Below are 23,974 nucleotides of genomic sequence, written 5' to 3' on the forward strand. Positions count from 1 at the left end.
TTGATTTTTAGCTGGTAATTAAGGGAAATACAGACTCAGGAAGAACTTTTGATCCTCCCTCTTTATCACCTAAAAGGAATTTTGATAGAGGACATGTTCCAGGAAGGGAGATGTATGTCATCACAGTTTAAACATAGTTTAATATGGATTAGTGAGTGATAGACAGGGAAGAACCCAACAGGCCTGCTTGATCCAAGTCCTCTCTGTGTCCTATTGAGAAAGATGGCCCAGCAGACATTTGTTTACTACGCATTTGCTTTTCTATATTCATGCAAATTGCCTTCCTTCCCTTTGAAGTCCCAAACCTCAACCTTTTTCTTTTCCTTAGCTCCAGAATGGCATATAAGCCTCAATTGCCATAGCAATTAAATTTGGTTATTTTCTCCTGTTAATCTGTCTCTTGTAAATTTGGTTATTAGCCCAGACAGAAGACATTAAAAAGGTGGGAAGAAAATTAATTTTTTGACCTCTACACAGACTACTCTGCCTACTGTGTAACCTTAAACAAACTAAATATCTTCTCCATACTAAACAAAGACTTAACAGACTAAAAAGGCAACCTCTCTAGCTGCTATGAAAAACAGTATGTAGTTTCCTCAAAAAATTAAAAATACATCAAACATATGATCCAGCAATCCAGTTTCTGGATATTAATCCAAAAGAATTAAAATCAGTATAACAAAGTGATATCTGTACTCCCACACTTATTGCAGCAGTATTCACAATGGCCAAGATGTAAAAACAACCTAAATATCCATCAACAGATGAATGGATGAAGAAATTGTATTATATACATAAAATGGGATATCATTCAATATTTTATTTATTTATTTTTAAAATATGTTTTTATTGATTTTAGAGAGAGAGGAAGGAAGAGGGAGAGAGAAAGAGAGAAATATTGATGTGAGAAACATTGACTAGTCTCCTCCGTAAGCAACCCAACCAGGGATCAAACCTGCAACTTGGTCATGTGCCTTGACCAGTAATCAAACCAGTAACCTTTCAGTGCAGGGGATGATGCCCAACCAACTGAGCCACACCAGCCAGGCCTCTATTTTTTTTAAAGGGAATTCTTCAATATGCAACAACATGGGTAAGCCTGGAGTACATTATGCTAAGTGAAATAAGCCAGTCACCAAAGGGCAAATATTACATGATTCCACTGATATCTGGTATCTAAATGATTAAATCTATGGAAGCAGAGACTAGAATGGTGATTGCTAGGGACTGGGGAGAGGGTAAAATGAGGAATTTTTGTCCATGGATTAAAATTTCAGTTATACAAGATGAGTCATTTCTAGATATCTGCTATACAATATTATGCCTACAGTTAACAATACTGTATTGTTCACTTAAAAATTTGTAAAAGGGTAGATCTCATGTTAAATGTTCTTCCTACAATAAAAAAAAAAAAAGAAAATACATTTAGGATATGATGAAGCAGGTTGTTTAACACTGTCAATCATCAAGTTATGGAATAATCTCCCAAAGGAAATGTGAAAATGCCATCATTTAAGCCATTTGAAACCTGACTGAAGAAAAGCACATACACACATAAAGTGACCTTGTCCTTCTCCCTACATGGGTGACAAGACCACACAAGCAGGAACTAAGACACGGGTGGATGCCACAGACATTCTCCAGACCGCCCACTAGTGTGAGGAAGAAAGAAGAAGATAGGGCTGGAATTGATGACTCACATCAGGATGACTTGCTCAGCATGTTCCTGGCTCAGTTACAACTTCCTGAAGTCACCACACTCTCAGAAGTTTCCAGGGAACAGGAGGTCCATCTCCATTCTACCCTACATTTGGAATTGGCCTGCGTTTTGTTTTAAATCAGAAACAACCAGTGTAGAAGATACCACACAATCTATAAAGGGTAGACAGAACCTTAGACCAGGGGTCAGCAAACTATGGTCCAAGGGTTAAATCTGGCCCACAGCCTATTTCTCAATAAAGTTTTATTGGAACACTTCCAAGGCCACACTCATTTGCATAGTGTCTATGGCTGCTTCCACAGTAAAAGTGCAGAATTGAGTAGTTGCAATGACTCATGGTCCACAAAGCTTAAGATAATTATTATCTGGCCTTTTATAGGCTTGACTCCTGCCTTAGACTAATAATTTTAAGACTAGTAATTCAAGCATTTCCAGGGGGAAATATGTAAAAATTATTGCCTTTTTTCACACCTTTTAAATTGTGGAATAGGAAAAAAAATAATTTGAATAGAATATGGGAACTTTTTATGAATCTAGTCTAAGATAGCACATGCCAGAGCCTGGAGCACACATCTGTGACACTAAAGTAGTGTCATGATTAGCTCTGACCAGGTCACTCAGTTGGTTGGAGTGTCCTCCCATCCACCAAAAGGCTGTGGGTTAGATTCCAGGTCAGGACACCTATCTAGGTTGAGGGTTTGGTGTATGTGCAGGAGGCAACTGATCAATGTTTCTTTTACATCAATGTCTCTCTCTCTCTCTCTCTCTCTCTCTCTCTCTCTCTCTCTCTCTCTCTCTCCAAAGTCAAAAAACATATCCTTGGGTGAGGATTCAAAAAAAAAAAAAGAATGAAAGCACTAGGATCACAAAGGCCCGAACGTGAATCCTGGATTTACTCTTTGCCAGCTGTGTAACCTTTGCCAAGTTACTTAGTATTATCCAGCTCATAGGGCTCTTGAGAGGAGTGAATGAATTACTTTAGGTAAAGCACTTAGCACAGTACCTGCTATATGAGTATGTGCTAAAAAAAAAACCACAAACCAACTACCTAGTCTTATGATTACTATGTAATCAAAAAACTAAACTTAACAAGATTGAAGATGAAGATGATGAAATACAAATGCATTGCTTGTAAGTATTACCTGCACAGTCTTCTCTGGCATCTCCACAGAGAAGGCCATCATTCTCAGGACTTCTGGTTGAGTTCCCATCTGCCACAACACAGTGGAGGATCACTAGACCTTCAAGTTCAAAACAGAACCAAAACAAACATGAAGACTTGAATATTTCCTCAATGTGAAATACTCTATCAAAATTATGACCCATTTATAAAAATAACAAGCCTGTGGCTTCCATTTCTAATTCATTATCCTACAGGGAGGGATGTGTACACAAGCCAGCATGTCTCATTCTTCTAAGCTCAGTGCAGAAGACAGAATTTTCAAGCCAGCATAACTATGTACCTTAAGTAAGGAAACTTGACCATAATTTGTGATATAAACTTATCATATAAACGGAAAATAGAGTTCTTAGCCACTGGATGAATTAATAAATGAGTTTACAGGGAGAATGGGTGATGAACCATATGGCAATGTACTTTCTCCATTCCACACAGACCAAATGTTCCTCAAGCATTAATTATTGAGTTCCTTCCTCTTGGAAAGATGTGGCCTAGACATGCAATTTATAGGAATTATTTTAAAACTTTGTTTACATGAAACAAATTGATAATTGTTGAAGCTGAGTGGTAGGTATATCAAGAGTCACTATTCTGTTCTCTCTACTTTTATATATATATTTGAAAATGTCTAAAATTAGAACTTGAGTAGGCTTTCAGTAAAGGTGGCAGTGTAGATAAACATGGTACTTGCATTCTTCCACAATCACATCAAAAATACAACAAAACTACAAAACAACAATCATTCAGAACCACCTGAAATCTAGTTGAATGGAAGTCCTATAACTAAGGATACAAAGAAGCCATATTAAGAATGGTAGGAAGAAAAAAAAATAAATGGTAGGGTGGGCCAGGGCATAAAATGAGCTAGTCCCACTCACACATGTGGTGGATAAAAATTGAGAAGGAAATCTCAGCTGTGGCGTTACCCAGAGGATCGAGGGATCCCAGCTGCACAACCAGGCTCCCAGCCCAAGGTTCCAGTGCTGGGAAAAGAAGTGCCAGTAACTTCTGGCTGTAAAATCAGTAGGGATAGTGGCTGAGTGAGAAGGCATTCCTCTGAAAGGGCCCACACATGAACTTACTCAGACTTACTCACTCTGAGCTTGCAGGTACAGCAACTTGAAAGGAACCAGGGACATACTGTGATGAAATGAATTGTCTGGCATCTAGGTGTTGACAAAGGTCATTGCTCTTTTTTTGAGACACTCCCCACAGAGCCAGAAGGCAGGTGCCATATCTGAGTCTCCATCAACCTATCACTATCCATATGCCATTGTAATTCCAAGACCCTGTCCCACCAACTGGCACGCCCAAGCTGATTCCAGTGGTTTTTCCATAGAAATGGCCTGTCTTGGCTCATTCTTAGGACTCTTGAGAGATTTTTAAATCTCTCACACAAGCAGCAGCATCTGATCTCAGCACGCTCTGTACTCTCTCTAAGTAGCCTCAGGCCTGGCACTAGCAGCAGCCAGCCTTACTTCTCAGGTTAGCCTTTCCTGAGTACCTCCAAGCCCAGCACAAATAACAGCCATCTGCAGATTGCTCAGTACTTGTGCCAGGTGGCCCCAGGCAGAACAGATGGTTGCTGGCCTTAGCCTACACCTCCTGGAAGGCCCTGAAGCCAGCACACCCAGTGGACAGCTTCAGACCACATCAAAGCACCACTTTCCAACCAGCTCCACAAGCAACATACTCAAGGAGTACACTCAACATGCACCAGACCCCTGCTGAAGTAAGTTCTGCTCCATGGGGTGGGTCCCTGCACAGCTGATCCTCCACGCTGGTCATATCCAGTCCTTGTAGCTGATTGGCCTAGGGATAAATCCATCCCATTTATGTACCAACAGCAATCAAGGCTCAACTATAACAGGTGGGTGTACATAGACACACCTCAAGTACCCAGTTCTGGTGAATAGTGGAGGGTAGTGATGGAGCATCTAGGACAATTTCAAGTGTATCAACATTTACATCAATCCCAGCAACAACACAGAGTGATGCCTGGTACGCGGTGCCTTCTAGTGTTGTATTTTGTGCCTGTAATCAACGCAGCAGATCCAAACAACAGCAGCCTCCTGAGCACCACACCCTCTGTCTGAGGAACAGCAGCTGTACGTGAAACCTCCCCCTACCAGCCAGAAGAGCTACCACAGCTGTGAACAGCACCCACCAGAGGAGCTGCTGCCAACTGAGAAGCAGCTGCTACCACAACCGCCCAAAGAGCAACCACAGCCCAAGGAGTCACTGCCACCAAGGGAGCAGCCACTGAAAGACTCAACATCTAGATATGTCAGTGAGATCAAACATGGGTAGACAAAGAAACCCCCAAAGGAAATAAAAAGAGGACTCGCCAGAAAAGCAGCTAAGTGATACAGAGGCATGCAACATGACAGAAAAAGAATTCAGAATAAGGGTCCTAGAGTTCATAAACTGGACGGAGGAAAAAATCAATAACATATGCAAGAAGCTAGAAGAAACAGATGAAAAAATCAACAACTTAAGTAAGACCCAAGAAGAAATGAAGAGTGATATAGCTGCAATAAAAAACACCATTGAAAGTATCAACAGTAGACTAGGAGAAGCGGAGGACCGAATTAGTGAATTAGAAGACAAGGAAGCAAAACACACCCAAACTGTACTGCAATTGGAGAAAAAAAATTAAAAGACAGGAAGAGAGCCTAAGGGAGCTTTGGGACAACATGAAACGAAACAACATACGAATAATAGGGATGCCAGAACAACAGAAAGAGGAACAAGGATTAGAAAACTTACTCGAAGAAATAATATCAGAAAATTTCCCTGAGGTGGGGAAGAAAAAAGTCACACAAGCCCAGAGAGTCCCAAACAAGGTGAACCCAAAAAGACCCACACCAAGACACATCATAATTACCATGGCAAATGTTCAGGACAAAGAGAGAATCTTACAAGCTGCAAGAGAGAGAAGGAAAGTTACATACAAGGGATCTCCCATTAGATTATCAAATGACTTCTCAACAGAAACACATCAGGACAGAAAAGAATGGACGGAAATTTACAAAGTGATGCAAAGCAAAGGACTGAATCCAAGAATACTCTATCCAGCAAGGCTATCATTCAAAATTGAAGGGGAAATAAGAAGCTTCACAGACAAAAAAAGACTAAGGGAGTTTATCACCACCAAGCCAGCAATGCAAGAAATGCTAAAGGGACTGGTGTAAAAAGAAGAAATAAAAAGCTCAGAAAGAAAACAGCCACACAAAAAAAGAAATGGCTACAAACAAGTACCTTTCAATAATAACTTTAAACGTAAACGGACTAAATGCTCCAACCAAAAGACATCGAGTGGCTGAATGGATAAAAAAACATGACCCATACATCTGCTGTCTACAAGAAACCCACCTCATTAGAAGGGACTCACACAGACTGAAAGTGAAGGGATGGAAAAATATCTTTCAGGCAAATGGAAAGGAAAAGAAAGCTGGGGTAGCAATACTTATATCGGACAGAATAGACCTCAAAGTGAAGGCCATAGCAAGAGATAAGGAAGGCCACTTCATAATACTAAAGGGATCAATACAACAAGAAGATATAACTCTGGTAAACATATATGCACCCAATGCAGGAGCACCCAAATTCATAAAAAAACTCCTGGAAGATATCAAAGGAGAGATCGACAACAACACAATCATAGTAGGGGACTTAAATACACCACTGACATCACTGGATAAGTCCGCTAGACAAACAATCAGCAAAGATACAGCAATCCTAAATGACTCACTAGATCAGATGGACTTAATAGACATCTTCAGAACACTTCACCCCAAAGCCATGGAATATACATTCTACTCAAATGCTCATAAGACATATTCAAAAATAGACCATATATTGGGACACAAGCAAAGTATCCCCAAATTCAAGAAGATTGAAATCATAAAAAGCATCTTCGCAGACCATGATGGCATAATATTAGAAATAAACTACAATAAAAACAACCCAAAATACTCAAGCACCTGGAAGCTGAATAGCATGCTATTAAATATTGATTGGGTTACCAATGAGATCAAAGAAGAAATTAAAAACATTTACATCATGGGGCTGCAGGACAGACAAGAGAGAGCAAGAAATTGATAACATATTTAATAAAATAATGAAGGAAAACTTCCCTAACTTGGTGAAGGAAATAGACCTACAAGTCCAGGAAACACAGAGAGTCTCAACAAGATGAACCAAAAGATACCCACACCAAGGTATATCATAATTAAAATGTGAAACATTAAAGACAAAGAGAGGATATTAAAAACAGCAGGAGAAAAGCAGTTAGTTACCTATAAGGGAGCTCCTATAAGACTATCAGTTAATTTCTTAACAGAAACATTGCAGGTCAGAAAGGACTGGCAAAAAAAAAACATTAAAAGTTATAAAAAACAAGGACCTACAGCCAAGATTGCTCTCCCCAGCAAAGCAATCATTTAGGACATATAAAGAGATTCCAAGATATAAAGAAGCTGAAGGAGTTCATCACCATCAAACCAGTATTACATGCAATGTTAAAGGGTCTTCTTTAAGAAGAAGAAAAGAAATATATAAAAATATGAACAATAAAATGTCAATAGATACATATCTATCAACAATTGAGTCTAAAAAAAACAAAACAAACAAACAAGCAGAACAGAAACAGACTCATAGATACAAAGAACATTTTTATATTTTCCAGATGTGAGGGGGATTGGGGGGTTGTGAAAAAGGTGGAAGGGATTAAGAAGCACAAATTGGTATTAACAGAAAGTCATGGGGATATAAAGTATAGCATAGGGCATACAGTCAATAATATTCTAATAAATATGTATGATGCCAGATGGATAAGAGATTTATCAGGATAATAATAAATAAGTAAGATACATAATGTCTAATCACTAGGGTATATACCTGAAATGAATATAATATTGTATGTCCACTGTAGTTAACAATTCATATCAAACCTGGATTTTTCTGCTTCCACTAAAAAAGCAGAAAGTCTGGCAACATAGCTCTGAAACTCCTTCATGGCAAAACTGGCTGGAGCTAAGTAGTAGGTGACACCTTTAAATGCCACAGACTCCATCAGGATTTCCACACTCGTTCATTTGAACTGCCTAGACCTGGACAGGAATTTCAGCTTGTAAACTGTATGAAATGACTCAGAAATTAGATAAATGCCCACAAAAACATCCAATCAATCCTGAAGGCTGCTTTAAAGAGGGTACTCCTGTTTCATCCAAAATTCAATACGTATATTAAGCACTATGTGTTTGGCACAGCTGCAAGACACTGAAGGTTTAAAGATAACAGAAATTATCACTAACCTCAAGGAGCTCACATTCTGATAATGAAGAAAGACACACAAATCTTTAAAGTGTAATAAGCACAACAGCAGAGGTAATAGAGGAATAACACAGGATGGAGAATAAGCTCTGCCCAGCAGCAAAGACTTCACAGAGAGCGTGAGGATTTACGGTGAGTTTTTCATGAGGGAATAACTATTTTTTAGCATCAGTTAATGACTTCTATAAAATAAAAATTGTGTAAGCAAGATAACATAATCATAGTATATTTATCTATGGATAATCTTCACATGGCAATAATAATGTAAATACTGATAACAAAAAATTGTCATAAAATCAGGGCCAGTAACTTGCCCACATACACCATTGTGAGAAAACTCGTGATTAATCAGTGTCTATGCTTTGCCAATTCTTAAATGTTTTGATTATGACCCCATTAGTAACTATATTGGAAGTATGCGAGAAGAGAAACCTAACAAGTAAAGTCTAAACTAGACAAATCAAGAAATAGCATTACAAGTAAATTATTTAGCAAGACATAGGTGGCCGAAACTGGTTTGGCTCAGTGGATAGAGCGTCAGCCTGCGGACTGAAAGGTCCCAGGTTCGATTCCGGTCAAGGGCATGTACCTGGGTTGCGGGCACATCCCCAGTAGGAGATGTGCAGGAGGCAGCTGATCGATGTTTCTCTCTCATCGATGTTTCTAACTCTCTATCTCTCTCCCTTCCTCTCTGTAAAAAAATCATTAAAATATATTTAAAAAAATACATAGGTGAACACAGAAGAAATACCTAAAAGAGTTGAAAATGGCTGCTTCTCAGGTAGAGAGGCAAGAAGGCATGGTACAATGATCTGCTGTTGCTGCTATACACTTCTCAGCACTATATACTTTTTAAAAATTCATGTATATTTATTACACTATTAAAAATAAAGTGAATTTTTAAGAAAGGGATGAAATTGTAATTAACTTGGAGATAGATAGATAGGTAGATAGATAGATAGATAGATAGATAGATAGATAGATAGATTTCAGAGAGGAAGGAAGAGATAGATAGAAACATCAACGAGGAGAGAGAATCATTGATCAGCTGCCTCCTGCACAACCCCTACTGGGCATGTGCTCTGACCAGGAATTGAATCATGACCTCCTGGTTCGTAGGTAAATGCTCAACCACTGAGCAATGCCAGCTGGGCCGGACATTCTAACCAAAAGGTACATTTGTAAAAAGTCTTGCCAAAAATAATACGACATATCCAGCTTGTCTGGAGGGTAGATGGGGATTGTGGTGGAACAGGAGGCTGGAGAGCAAGGAGGAAGCACATGGCCTAAGAGTCAAGTTAATTAGTGTGAATTGTTATGCAGCTAAAATGGGTTCATTGAACATATTGAAAATCTTTTCTTTTTTTTTAGTTTGAAAAGGTTACTTTAATGATACAGGTGAATCAGACACACATAACTCAAAGTGGTGTCACTGGGTATGGAGAAGAAGAAACGATTATGAGAGATATTCACAAAGTAAAATATAAAGGATTTGGTGAATAATAGGATAGGGTGGGAATTGACGAAAAGGGAGCCAGAGTTTGTGGCTTGAGTGACTGTCTGGATTGTCACAGATATAAGGTATGCAAAGAAGACAAATGGGTTGAGGATATAACTGATTTGAAATATAAATCCCATTGTGATGGTGTTAGGAGGTGATTAGGTCATGAGGATAGAGCCTTCATGAATGGGATTAGCGCCCTTATAATAGAGACTCTGAGAAACCCTTTGCTGCTTTGGCCTTATGAGCACAGAGAGAAGATATCTGTCTATAAATAAAAAAGCAGGCCCTCTCCCTACCCTACCTAAATCTGCTAGTGCCTTCATTTTGAAATTTGTAGCCTCCGGAACTGTGAGAAATGTTTGTTGCTTACCCAGTCTATGGTATCCTATATAATAAAAGCTTAATATGCTAAGTGTCTGGTGGTCCGTTCAACCAATCAAAACGTAATATGCTAATGATATACTAAGGCCACTCAACCGCTTGCTATGATATGCACTGACCACAAGGGGGCGGACACTCCAACTGGTAGGTTAGCTTTTGCTGGGGTCCAGCCAATCAGGACTGAGCGAGATGGGCTGGACATGCCCTGGAGCCCTCCCATAGTCCTTCCCTGGCTGGCCAACCTCCTGCATCCCTCCCCAGCTCTGATTGTGCACCAGTGGGGTCCCTTGGCCTGGCCTGTATCCTCTCTCAATCCAGGACTCCTTGGGGGATGTTGGAGAGCTGGTTTCAGCCCGATTCCACAGGCCTACTGGTGCATGAATTCGTGCACCGGGCCTCCAGTTTTGTTATAATGGCAAAAATGGCTGAGAGGAGACAGGAATAGAGAGAGAATTTCTACTTTGCACACTCTGAGACTTGAAATAACTGTAGCTTATCTAGGAGATAGTAAATGGATATTAGACCTGGAACTCTAGAGAGAAGGCAAAGCTACAGTTTCTACATTAGGGAGTAATGGAAAAGAAACTGATATTTCATGCCATGAAAGTAGGGTTCTCAGAAAGATATATGTGAGAAGAGAAATATGATTAAGGACAGACTCCTGACGCACATCAATATGATACAGGAGCAGAAAGAGAAACATCTTCAAGTGACTGAGAAGGAGAAGCCACAGAAGTAAGAAGAGAGAGTTTTCCTACAAGAATTTGATCAACAGTGCAAAAAGGATTGATGGGGAATTACAAATAAGAGCTTAAAAACACAAACGTTGGATTTGCAACCAAAAAGCCCTAGTAATATGTTGCTAGAGAAATAGTAGTGGCATGAAGAAGATGCAAATAATTACAGATTATGCTTCAAAGATGTGGAACTGAAGAAGGGAGTGAGAAGACTAGTCAATCTATACAGGAAAACAATTTTCCTTGTTGTTGTTTCAAATGCGAGAGAAAATGGACAAAAAGAAGCCAGAGGCATAGAAGAAAGGCAAAGGATGAATTACCAGTAGATGTAGAAAACCTTGGAAAGTTTAGCAGAAAAGCAGGGACTCTTTAATTACAGAAGTCTCCTCTTATCTGCAGGAAATGTTCCAAGGCCCCCTGTGAATGCCTGAAACCTCAGATAGTACTGAACCCTCTATTTTTTTATGTTTTCGCCCATATATAGATAAAATCCAATTTAGATAGGCACAGTAAGAGATCAGTGACAATAAAAATAAAACAGCTACCGCAATATACTGTAAGAAAAGTCACATGGCATCATTAAGTAAAATGAGGCTTACTTGAACACAAGCACTGCCATATCTGGTCAGTCCATTTAATAATTGAGACGGCTACTAAGTGACAAGTGGGTGGGAAGTGTGCACAGTGTGGACATGCTAGACAGGGGGGTGATGCAGTACAAAGACAGAGGGCAAGAGATGTGATCATGCTACTCAGAATGGCAAGCAATGAAAAGTCTTTATGGAATAGAGCTTAAATGTATTTTATATTTTGGATATCTCACCCCATTGCTTAAAGAAATCCAAGTTCTGGTTTAAAATGAATGGGAAACATCCAAAGGGTTTCTCAGTTCTCGCACTATTGATATTTTGGGCTGGCTAAGTCTTTGTTGCAGGAGGCTGTGCATTGTGGGTTATTGGCAGTGTCCCTGGCTTTTACCCTTGAAATGCCAGTAGCACCCCTCCTTTTACTCCTAAGTTGTCACAACCAAAAATGTCTACACACATTGCCAAATATCCTTAGGAAGAAAATTTTTTTGTGGTTGAGAACAATTATAATTCTTTCCAAATTCTTTCAGTATTTTTTATCCAATATATAGCTTTCAGTTTAAGTCAATTGCACATCCTCAAAGTCTCAAATTTTGACTTCTTAGGGAAAGTACCATTATATTGTGGAAAGATCACCACTCATTATAATTCACTATGTGTTTTTGAGTTCATTAACAAACTATCCTGGCCTTTTCCTGAAGAAAAATTAAAATCATAGGTTCCCTGCCCTTCCCATCAACACTAATAAAAGAGAAAAATGGTAATTGGCATACAAACTACCCTATTCATTAGCTAATCAGGGCTATATGCAAATTAACTGCCAACTAAGATTGGCAGTTAACTGCCAACTAAGATTGGCAGTTAACTGCCAACAAGATGGCGGTTAATTTGCATATGTAGGCACAATGCAGGGAGGTGAAAGGGAAAGCAGGAAGAAGCCCCCTGCCACTGACAGTGATCAGAAACCCAGGGGGGGAGCTAAGAGCTGGGGGGCAGTTAATGATCAGAGAATCAGGTGCCTTTTCTGCCCTGGCCAGTGATAGCAGGAAGTAGGGGTGGAGCCAGCGATGGGAGCTGGGCACGGTCGAAGCTGGCAGTCCCGGGAGCTAGGGGTCCCTTGCCTGGGCCTAAAGCGAAGCCCACGACCGTGGGGCCGCTGCAGCTGCAGGTCCCCGCTGCCCGGGCTGGACGCCTAGGCCAGAGGCGTTAGGCCTGGGTAGGGGCGGAGCCTGCAACCGCGGGGAGCTGAGGGTCCCCTGCCCAGGCCTGACACCTCTGCCGGAGGCCTCAGGCCTGGTCAAGGGGCCGATCCGGTGATTGGTGATCGGAGGGTGATGAGGGTCAACTCCTCTGGCCGAGGCATCAGGCCTGAGTGGGGGGCAGAGCCGGGGATTGGGGGGATATGATGGCCCCCTTGCCCAGGCCTGAAGCCTGGGCCAGAGGCCTCAGGCCTGGGTGGGGGCCAGAGCCAGTGATGGGGGGAAATGAGGGTCCCCTGCCCAGGCCTGACACCTCTGTCAGAGGCGTCAGGCCTGGGCAAGGGGCCGATCCTGCGATTGGAGGGTGATGGGGGTCAACGCCTGAGGGTTCCCAGTATGTGAGAGGGGGCAGGCTGGGCTGAGGGACACTCCCCCCACACACACACACCCAGTGCACGAATTTCGTGCACCGGGCCCCTAGTAATGTAATAAATGTAAATAAAATAAAAAATATAGTAAAGTAGTTTATAAAGGAACATACACTATTATAATAATCATTGTCTTTATCAGAGAATGTATGGGTTATATTTTAGAGAAAATATGGTACATAGATATGGAAAACATAAGATTTTCATTCAAGAGAGTGAATAGTCAATATATATTCAATATATATTTAGTAAGAATATTAGTGGCATTAAGATCTTTTACCCACTAACTCTCAACTCCCCTAAAATCATTTCTTGGGAGAAGTAATTGATCCCTTCTTTAATATTTCAGTATAGAGACTTCACTCTCTTCAAAAGCATCCAATTTCAGTGAGACCATTCCTCCATTCTATCAATCACAGTCATTCATTCATTCAAAAATTTATTAAACAGCTATTTCTAAAGCTCTACAAAGGCATCTTGATATTGACCTGGTTTTTGCCTTTCTATAATTTTATTCTGCACATTAGAATAACTTAGAATAAATATAATATCTCTTTTTTTTTGCCTGACAGATTCTCATATATTTGAAGCCAGCTATCAAGTTTTCCTGAAAGAATTTCTTTTCTTCAGGCTAAATGCCCTAGTTCCTTCAACTGTATTTTCCCTGACATCATCCACACCTTCATAAGCTTTGTCACTGCCCCCAAATGCAAGGTTAGAATAAGTGTCATTTCACATGGTCTGGCAAAAACAGAATAGAGTGGGGCACTTAGCCTTCACACTGTGGGCACCATATTTCTAATAATGTAGCCCCAAAGAGTCAGCCTTTTTCAGTTGTCCCACTAAATACTGGGGGTTCATTTGGGTTATAGTAAAATGAAGTTAGAATGTTTTTGTACTCCTGGGAAGTCCTGTTTTGATAGGATTATTTGTTCTGTTTTGTGTCATTTTTATTTTTTTCCTAAAAATAAGGTTTTATACTTGGCCCTTTTAAATGTTATTGTGTTAGATTTCACTATTATTCAAATATTTTACAATCTTTTTGCTTTCTTATTATTTCATTCAATCTTACCTCACTGCTTCACATGACCTGAAGAATTTCTCAGATGCATTAAAACAAAGAAACATAATAAAATAAAATAATGTTAGATTAGCTTGTTTGCTAAGTGACTGAACATTGAGCCCCTATTTCCAGGGTTACTTTTTAAATATCAACTCCACTCATAAAATTAAAGACAAAAAGGAAAAGAAACCCTTTCCTCCTTTAGTGAGTCAAAGCTCCATTTACTGTTATGCACTCTGAGATTCTCAAATTAAAAATTACTGAATGTACTAAAAGTATTATCCCTGTCAGCCAGCATGGGGGATGAAGTCATTGGGAACAATGCAGGCATTGAAAGAGACACAGCATGACAAGGAGTATGACCCACTGTCTCAAAGTTACTGCTGATGCTGAGGTAAGTCGTATACCAGCTGGGTCAACTATTTAAAAACATCAAATGTGACCAACCTAAACAGTCATGTACGTTGTATTTGCCTCATCTCTGAGCTGAATTTTCCATTCTTAGAGCCAAAAGCATTTTATCCAGGGTCGGGCAAAAGTAGGTTTACAGTTGTTTATATGGAAAATAATACAATAATGAATCCTTAATGATACAGGAATAAACTGTAAACCTACTTTTGCCCCACCCTGTATTTCAAAAATAAATATAAAATTATCACAAAATGTCAATTAATCTATATTCTGATAATTTTGGACATCTTTTTTAGATATCCTCTCATCTACTTGTGTCTAATAAAGCCAGTGATTTCTGATGATATCCTATCAATCTTATTTTAGGATTTGAACCTCACTCCACCCCCATTAGAAAACCTAACTGTAAATTAAAGGATAATGTATCAAGCTATGAATATAAGCAGAAGTTGGAAGAGTATTTCATAGGCACACACATTTTCATTTATTTTAAAGGGAAGCAGTATAGATTAATGGTACAAGGATACATTTCAAGACAAATGAAAATGGATTTGAATCCTGATGTACCTTTTAATTATGAGCTTTATAATTATGATTAAGTTATTCAACATTGAACCTCAGGGTTCTCACCCATAAACTGAGGCTCACAATATATAATTTACATGGTAAACATTTAGCTATGCGCTTAAAGGAATGAAAAAAATAAATTATGAATTAGTAACCTTGGTAATATCTGGCACACTGTAGTCACTCAACAGAATAGCAGCTGTACGAGACCTGAAGTAAAAAAAGAATCCTAATTACTCTGATAAAACATTCTCCCTCTTATAAATGGCTATTGAAAAATTTCTACATTTATGGTGTGATTTGCCTTCGGTATAAAACACATTTATGAAATAAACTACATAAGATAAATATAGCTACCTATACAGTACACACTAAGCAGTGTGCTTATATGTATGTACTCAGTGAGGCAAAACCATTTGTTGGTCTTCCCACATGCTGTTTCTTTCCAGTGAGTTTTAAAAAGAGATTTGAAGTGAATGCGCCTCGACTGATTGGTAGACCTATGGTGTCTTCTACATGTGCAGTTCTTTGTACTCTTAGTACAGTTCTGCCAGTGACTCAGCACACTGCTTATGCCAGATGAGATTATTGATTCAGTCAATTGGTTAAGTGATTCAGTGCCACAAATATAATAGACTTGAGGCCCGATGCACAAAATTCATGCAAGAGTAGGCCTTCGCAGCCCCGGCTGCCTCAGCCCTCGCAGCCCTGGCTTTATCCAGAAGGTCCGGGCCGACAGTCATTATGCTGTTCAGCACTTGGTCTATTTGCATATTACACTTTTATTATTATAGATAAAGTCAGATCTTAGACGATACTATTTCAAAACCCGGTATATTATAAATCATCTCTCTGGCTTTGGAAAAATAAAGTTAATAAGGTTTTAAAAGTTTAAATCAACATTCTGGGCAATTTTCCCACTGTATCTTTATTGTCAAGAATAAAAACAGAACCTTGAATATGTATTATAGACAGAGAATTTTCCAAATTCCAAAAGAGATCCCATCTAACATAAAGTTGACAAAATATCAGGGGGTAGAAATGATGTTTAACACTGGGCTTGTGGTTGGCTGAGACAAAAACTGTGAAATAGGTGAATTTGATATTGGTGTTCTTCTCCATCTTTTTCTGTAATTATTTTTGTTGCCCTCCTATAAACTAGCATCCTTATACTATTTCAATATTCCCCCAAGTAGAATATAATTCTTTAATATATTACCATTTCTAAATGTATTTGATTTTAAAACAGACCTGCAAAGGGGAAAAAAATGACTTAACTCAAAAGAGATACATGAGAATCAAGTGTCCCAACCTGAATCTTTTAGAAAGCAGAGACTGTGATACAGATTAAGGGATTATCACTTTATCTGGGACGTAGAAGCTCTGGGCCATGAGAATGAGAGAAAAGGAAATAAACTAAAAAGAAGGAGGCAAAGCAAAGCAATCTGTGTACCCATCATGCAGGGTGCAGCTCCAAAGTGAAACCCAGAGACACAAATTTGCTCAGACGACATGTTCACCCATACAGGAGCTAAGCTAAGCATTTGAAAAGGAATTGTGCCTTCAATGAGTCCACAGAAAAAGAATGAAGGAAGAATTTGTCTGTTCCAATCACCTTCATCATTCATTTCCTATTGGACAAAGTGTCCCCCACTGAGTGCTAACTTCCTCAATCTCTGGTCCCTTGGTGAGTGAGAAGCCAGAATTCATGTCTTGGGAGATAATGTTGTACAAAAATGGGGGTGACCTGGTATAGGTGGGGAGCAGAGCAAGAGACAAAGAAGGTACTTGAAGGGGTTTTAAGAGGTGCACAATGTTTGTGTCCCAATTCAGTGAGGGATAGCAGGACATCTCATGGAGAGCCATGTTCTAGGACAGGGAAGGATTTTTCCAAGGTCTCTCAAATCGCAGCACCTGGAGAACAGCCTAATCTGTGAAACTGAGAGACAGGCTTTTGGATTTCCAGGACCAAGAAGGGAAGCAGAGATGAGGGCAGAGAAATAAGAAGAGGATCTTCATAAACAGTTTATGTCCATTCAAAATTAGAAAAGTGAAACATGAACTCCTTTCTCCTCCAATGTAAAATTCTATTCCAAATAGTAGAAACAATATCTTGCTGTTTAAGATGGAGAATGATGGGTCACACTTTTCCTTAACTCATCAAACTACTCCACAATCATATTTTTAAAGCCCGGAGAGGAAAGTAATTTAACAACCTGTCATATATAAACTGACTCATATATGTGAAAACTGTCAACACCACAATAAATGCCTTTGCCAGTAAATCATGCTCTTTTTTCCACCATGATTGTTATTAAATCTGTGACAAAAATGACTAAATTGAATGGGACCCATAATAACCTATAGCTAGTTTCTCAGAAATCATTATTGTCAAAACTTGACTTTTTGATTCCTACTCCTTTATGACAGGAACAGATCAATCAGACATTGTAATACTTTAAATGAGGAGCTCAAGGTCTCACTGAATTTCCACAATAGTTCAAAGAGAGGAGGCAAAAAAAAGAGCCAAGAAAAAGAACAATTTGATCCCAGGGAGGATTATCCAAGTGCAAAGTGAGGAGGAAGAGTGCAGCTGGCCTTTGGATCTAGCGATAACACAGCCTTTGACCCACGAGGAAGCAGCCATCAGACTCTAATAGTGGTACAGAAGAGAACATAGAGTTTGAAGTAGCTGCTTAACCAACCTGAAAACTACACACAAACCCACCCAGAATTTAGGTCCATAAACCTATTTAGGTTAATCAACCCAACTTAGCATTAATCATTATTATCTTTATTAATAAAATCATTTTTAGAGACAATAAATAAATAAATAAATAAATAAATAAATAAATAAATAAATAAATGTCAGGTAGTATCTTTAAAGTACCAGGCATACAAAAAATAAATTCTATTGGAATTACCAAAAGAGGAAATGTGTTAAGTGAAGAAATCATAGGGAAATGTTTCATAGAAGGTGGGAACTAAACAGGATTAAAGGCAATGACATAGAAATGAGTTTGGTATGTTTGGGACACAATGAGTAAAGCTGTTTAGCTAGAACAAAAAAATATACAAACAAGCATTTTAAAAAAGGAACTTCTTGATGTGTATGGGGGAAACATGAAATAATTCAATTGATTTTCTTGTGTGACCTATAGTAAGACTCATTAAGAAATGGTCACACCACATATTTCCAGTTGAAGCTTTGTAATGTCTGTTCACCACATTTTGAAAGATAGATTCCCAATTAAGAATCTGAGTGGTCTAGAAACCCATTCAATAAGTATTTAATAGTGGTGAATAGAAATTAGTAAGCAAGAATGGGGTGTGTTTCCTTTGGTATGCTTTGCTAAGGCAAATGAGAACCATAGCTTATTATTCTTGTCTGTAGTTTTATCTGGAATATAAATCTCACTTCCAGTTACTCTTTTAACCCTAAATTACAGCATACTTTTAATTTAGTTTTGTCCTAGCTGGTTTAGCTTAGTGGGTAGAGCATCGATCGGCCTGTGGACTGAAGGGTCCCGTATTCAATTCTAGTCAAGGGCACATGCTTAGGTTGCTGGCTCAATCCCTGGTATTAGATGGGCAAGAGGTGGCTGATCAATGATTCTCACCATTGATGTTTCTATCTCTCTCTCCCTCTCCCTTCCTCTCTGAAATCAATAATATCTAAACTAATAAAAGAGAAAAATGGTAATTGGCGTACGACGATACCCTTTTCATTGGCTAATCAGAGCTATATGCAAATTAACTGCCAACTATGATTGGCAGTTAACTGCCAACTAAGATTGGCAGTTAACTGCCAACAAGATGGCGGTTAATTTGCATATGTAGGCACAATGCAGGGAGGTGAAAGGGAAAGCAGGAAGAAGCCCCCTGCCACTGACAGTGATCGGAAACCCAGGGGGGAGCTAAGAGCTGGGGGGCAGGGCAAAGGCGGCCCCGGGGCCGCCTTTGCCCTGCCCGCCAGCCATGATCGGATAATCAGGCGCCTTTGCCGCCCTGGCAGTGATAGCAGGAAGTAGGGGTGGAGCCAGCGATAGGAGCTGGACACGGTCGAAGCTGGCAGTCCCGGGAGCTAGGGGTCCCTTGCCTGGGCCTAAAGCGGAGCCCACGATCGCGGGGCCGCTGCAGCTGTGGGTCCCCGCTGCCCGAGCCGGACGCCTCAGGCCTGGTCAAGGGGCCGATCCGGTGATTGGTGATCGGAGGGTGATGAGGGTCAACTCCTCTGGCCGAGGCATCAGGCCTGGGCGGGGGCCTGAGCCAGGGATTGGGTGGATATGATGGTCCCCTTGCCCAGGCCTGAAGCCTGGGTCAGAGGCGTCAGGCTTGGGCGAGGGGTGGAGCAAGCGATCAGAGGGAGATGGGGGTCCCCTGCCCAGGCATGATTCCTGGGCCAGAGGCCTCAGGCCTGGGCGGGAGCAAGAGCCAGTGATCGGGGGGAGATGGGGGTCCCCTCTGGCGGAGGCGTCAGGCCTGGGCAAGGGGCCGATCAGGTGATCAGAGGGTGATGGGGGTCTACGCCTCTGGCGGAGGTGTCAGGCCTGGGCAAGGGGCAGAGCCAGCAATCGGAGGGGTCTGGGGGTCCCCTGCCCAGGCCTGATGCCTGGGCCAGAGGCATCAGGCCTGGGCTGGGGGCAGAACCAGTGATGGGGGGAAATGAGGGTCCCTTGCCCAAGCCTGACACCTCTGTCAGAGGCGTCAGGCCTGGGCAAGGGGCCGATCCTGCAATTGGATGGTAATGGGGGTCAACGCCTTAGGGCTCCCAGTATGTGAGAGGGGGCAGGCTGGGCTGAGGGACACTCCCCGCCCCCCACACACACTCAGTGCACGAATTTTGTGCACCGGGCCCCTAGTGTGTATATATATATATATATATATATATATATATATATATATATATATTATATATTTTTTTTTAAGAACGTAGTTTTGAAGGCAAAAACTGAGCCCATGGCATAGGATCAGTACTACATCCCAAGACAGCCGAGGGCAAACTATGGCCCGCGGGCCGGATCCGGCCCGTTCCGCTGTTCTATCCGGCCCGCGGAGCCGAAAGAGCAGAGGGTTCTCTTGCTCTCCCCTCCGCTCCTTCACCAGCAGCAGTGTTAACATGTATTAGTTCACACAAACACTCCATCCATGCTTTTGTTCCAGCCCTCCAGTCCATTTTAAGAACCCATTGTGGCCCTCGAGTCAAAAAGTTTGCCCACCCCTGTCCCAAGATAAGGATCATGAGAAGGCATGTTCACTGTATCCAGTTTTGAAGGGAAAATCTCAAGTAATTTTCAAAAAAATTCTTTACCATTTGTTTCCCAGGTCTCCAAGTGCCCTACCTTTTTGTTCCTTCCCAGAGAAATCTACTGACAATTTCTTAGTTTGAAATTCTACCTACCAACCTCCAAAGCATTTCCAAAGTACAGTAACATCATCCTGAGTTCTTAGAGACATAAGAACCCTTGGTAGTTATTTGGTCCACCTCCCATCTCACCTAGGAATCACCTCTGTACAACTTCCTGTAAGTGCCATTCAGACCACACACACGTGGGAAGCTCGTCACATCCTAAGTCAGTGGTTTCCATTTTTTCAAAGTTCTACTTGGAAGGAAATTCTGCCTAAATTAAGGCGATAGCTCTGCTTTCTGGAATTAATTAATCCAAGTTATGCTCTCTGATTTAAACTGAGGAAATCTTTGTTGAGACAACTTTTCAACTATTTGAAGTTGGTTCTCATAAACCAAAACTTTCTCTTTTATACCCACCACTCCAACTTCTATTCTCGTGTGTGTGTGTGTGTGTGTGTGTGTGTGTGTGTGTGTGCCTTCTCCAGTTACCATCAATCTGCCTCTGGTCTTTTAAGAGTACCAGTGATTTCCTCACAGCTCACTCCTCAGCCTCAGCCTCCTCCATTTCTACAGTATTTGATACAGTTGACCTTCCCAAATCTTCCATCTACAATCCACTCTTGGCTTCCTGAATTGTCCATTGATTTTCACTCAACTGTGCTAGCTCTTTTCTTTCATTGTGGTAAAATACACATGACAAAAAATGTACTATCTTAACCAGTTTTAAATGTACAGTTCATTGGGATCATTCGTACTGTTGTGCAACATCACCACCATTCATCTTCAGAACTCTTTTCATCCTTGCAAAACTGAATCTCTAGACCAGGGGTGGGCAAACTTTTTGACTCGAGGGCCACAATGGGTTCTTACACTGGACCGGAGGGCCGGAACAAAAGCATGGATGGAGTGTTTGTGTGAACTAATATAAATTCAAAGTAAACATCATTACATAAAAGGGTACGGTCTTTTTTTTATTTTTTTTTTAGTTTTATTCATTTAAAATGGGCCGGATCCGGCCCACAGGCCGTAGTTTGCCCACGGCTGCTCTAGACCCACTAAACAGTAACTCCCCAATCCCTCCTCTCTTGGCCCCTGGCAACCACCTTTCTACTTTCTGTTCTCTATAATTTTGCTTTTGTCTTCTTTTAATATAATGCTATTCAATCTCACAAAATACCCATGGACTCATATGTGAGCACATATATACTGAGGATTTATTATGTCCTAGGTACTGTGCTAGATCCTGAAATTTTAATCAGTTAAATTATTTCTTTATATTTTCAGCCCTATTTTTTAGCTAGGTGATTGTCCAAACTGGCTAGTCATTAGAATCTCCTGTAAGACCTTTAACACACATACACACACATCCTATCTAATAAAGAGGGAATATGCTAATTGACCCTCACATCATCACAAAGATGGTGGCACCAACAGCCAATAAGGAGAAATATGCAAATTAACTGCCCCTCCCTCAAACATGGCGGTGCCTACAGCCAATAAGGAGGGAATATGCTAACTGAATGCCCGCCCTCAAAGATGGTGGCACTCACAGCCACAAGATGGCCAGCTGGGGCGGGTAGTTAGGGGCGACCAGGCCTGCAGGGGAGGGCAGTTAGGGGTGACCAGGCCGGCAAGGGATGGCAGTTAGGGGTGACCGGGCCAGCAGGGGAAGGCAGTTGGGATGATTGGACCAGCAGGTGAGGGCAGTGTATATATATACACTAGTAGCCCAGTGCATGATATCACACACAGTAGGCTGTCCGCTGCTTCCACAGGAGTCAGTGGGAGCCGCACCACTTCTGCGGGAGCTGGGAGGGATCCATGCCACTTCCACGGGAGGCAAGAGCAAGCTGCTGGTGCCCATGGGAGGCAGGAGGGTCCTGCACTGCTTCAGGAGGCTGGTGGGAGCAGCCACCGCCCATGGGAGCAGGGGTGGGATGGGGGTTGGGAGGGAGGGACCTAGAGGTGCTCCATGCGCACTCAGCCTCAGTCATTACTGTGACACTGTAATGGACAATTTGTATATTATCTCTCTCTCTCTCTCTCTCTCTCTCTCTCTCTCTCTCTCTCTCTCTATATATATATATATATATATATATATATATATTAAACTTTATTTTGAAAGACAGGTTTCCCCCACTATCTAAAAGTAGAATATTCTTATGAAACCTTTCGTAAGCTAAAATGGCATAAAGTAAAGAAACAATTACCTTAGAGCAAACACATCTTGCTAATGGATGCACAAAAGAAATAGAAATAAAGCACAGATGCTCACAGACATTGTAAAATTTTATGGCCACTTGATCCTGAGATGCTGAGTGTAGTTCCTGGGTAAAAAGCTTGGGGAAAAGCAAGGGACACCTGTAAATTTAGATTTACAGGAAACTGCAAAGTATAGAGCATTCCCATAGTACACTCTCACTCACTCCCATTTCCTTTGATGTTATCATTTTGCATTATTAAGGTACATTTATCAAAACTGAGATTCAACATTGATCCATTAATATTGACTAAACCCAAGGTTTTATTCTGATTGCACCAACTTTCCATTAATGTCCTTTTTCTGTGTCAAGATTCTTAGCAACCTCTGGTCTGTGACAGGTTTTCAGCTCCACCTTCAAGAGGGGCAGTATCTACATATATTATTTTCAATTATTCTGTTGAGGAAAATGTTTTTCCTTCTCTTGGAAATTCTTTAAACAGTTATATTTATAGGAACATATTAACCAGACTTTAGTAGGTCTGGAGAGAGGCCTGATAACCTTTACTTTTTACATTCCATGGGAGAACAATCAGATTTGGAGTTCAAAATAGTTCACATCTCCACAGGAAAACACACACACACACACACACACACACACACACACACAAAACAGCTCTCATTCACATGTACCATAAACTCCTTGTCTCTCTCGGGTTAACAGTCTCAGAGACAATTTTACTTGTTCCTTTCCTTTCCTAACCCACACGTGACTTGTCATTCTATCCTATCAATTCTTGCTTAGAAATATTTATTGAGTTTATTCCTTTGTCTTGATTGCCTGGTCCAGACTTTCTGGGCTAGTTAACAGTAGCTTTCTCTTTACTTACTTCTTATTGTATTAGTTCTCTTTTTCTGATCTACTCTGCACACTAAAACCAATATTTAAACCACTGCATACCCTGTATTATTTCCCTTCTGAAAAATGCCATAATAGCTACCCATTATCCATTAGTATTGTACTCCCAAGAAGAGGTCCTCTGGCATGAGTTAGAGGTCCTCTGACATAACATTATTAAGTTAAATAAGGCTACATGAATTGATAAACCTATGATTTTCCAAAGAGGGAAATATTACATTAGCAACTCAACCAACTCAGTCAAATTGAAATAAGGCAATAAGGCTGAACACAAAGATTGTTCAAATTTTTGTCACTGTTTTGGAATTAATGTTTCTAGTCTACAAGTCAGAATGTAAAGAATAAGTAAAAGTATTTCATGGCTATTTGACTTAGCCTTGCTGATAATCAA

At 40.6% G+C, this 23,974-nt stretch overlaps 1 protein-coding gene across 1 annotated transcript in view; it reads right to left on the reverse strand.

Annotated features, from left to right (window-relative positions):
- BTC (betacellulin) overlaps window positions 1-23,974 on the reverse strand; it is a 51,791-nt gene that overhangs the window by 22,369 nt on the left and 5,448 nt on the right. Inside the window, exon 2 of the mRNA XM_059668512.1 lies at window positions 2,863-2,961. Coding sequence (XP_059524495.1) covers window positions 2,863-2,961 — 99 coding nt within the window. The remainder of the gene's footprint in view (window positions 1-2,862; window positions 2,962-23,974) is intronic.

This window comes from Myotis daubentonii, chromosome 1, assembly GCF_963259705.1.
Source record: "Myotis daubentonii chromosome 1, mMyoDau2.1, whole genome shotgun sequence".
NCBI classification, from domain to species: Eukaryota; Metazoa; Chordata; class Mammalia; order Chiroptera; family Vespertilionidae; genus Myotis; species Myotis daubentonii.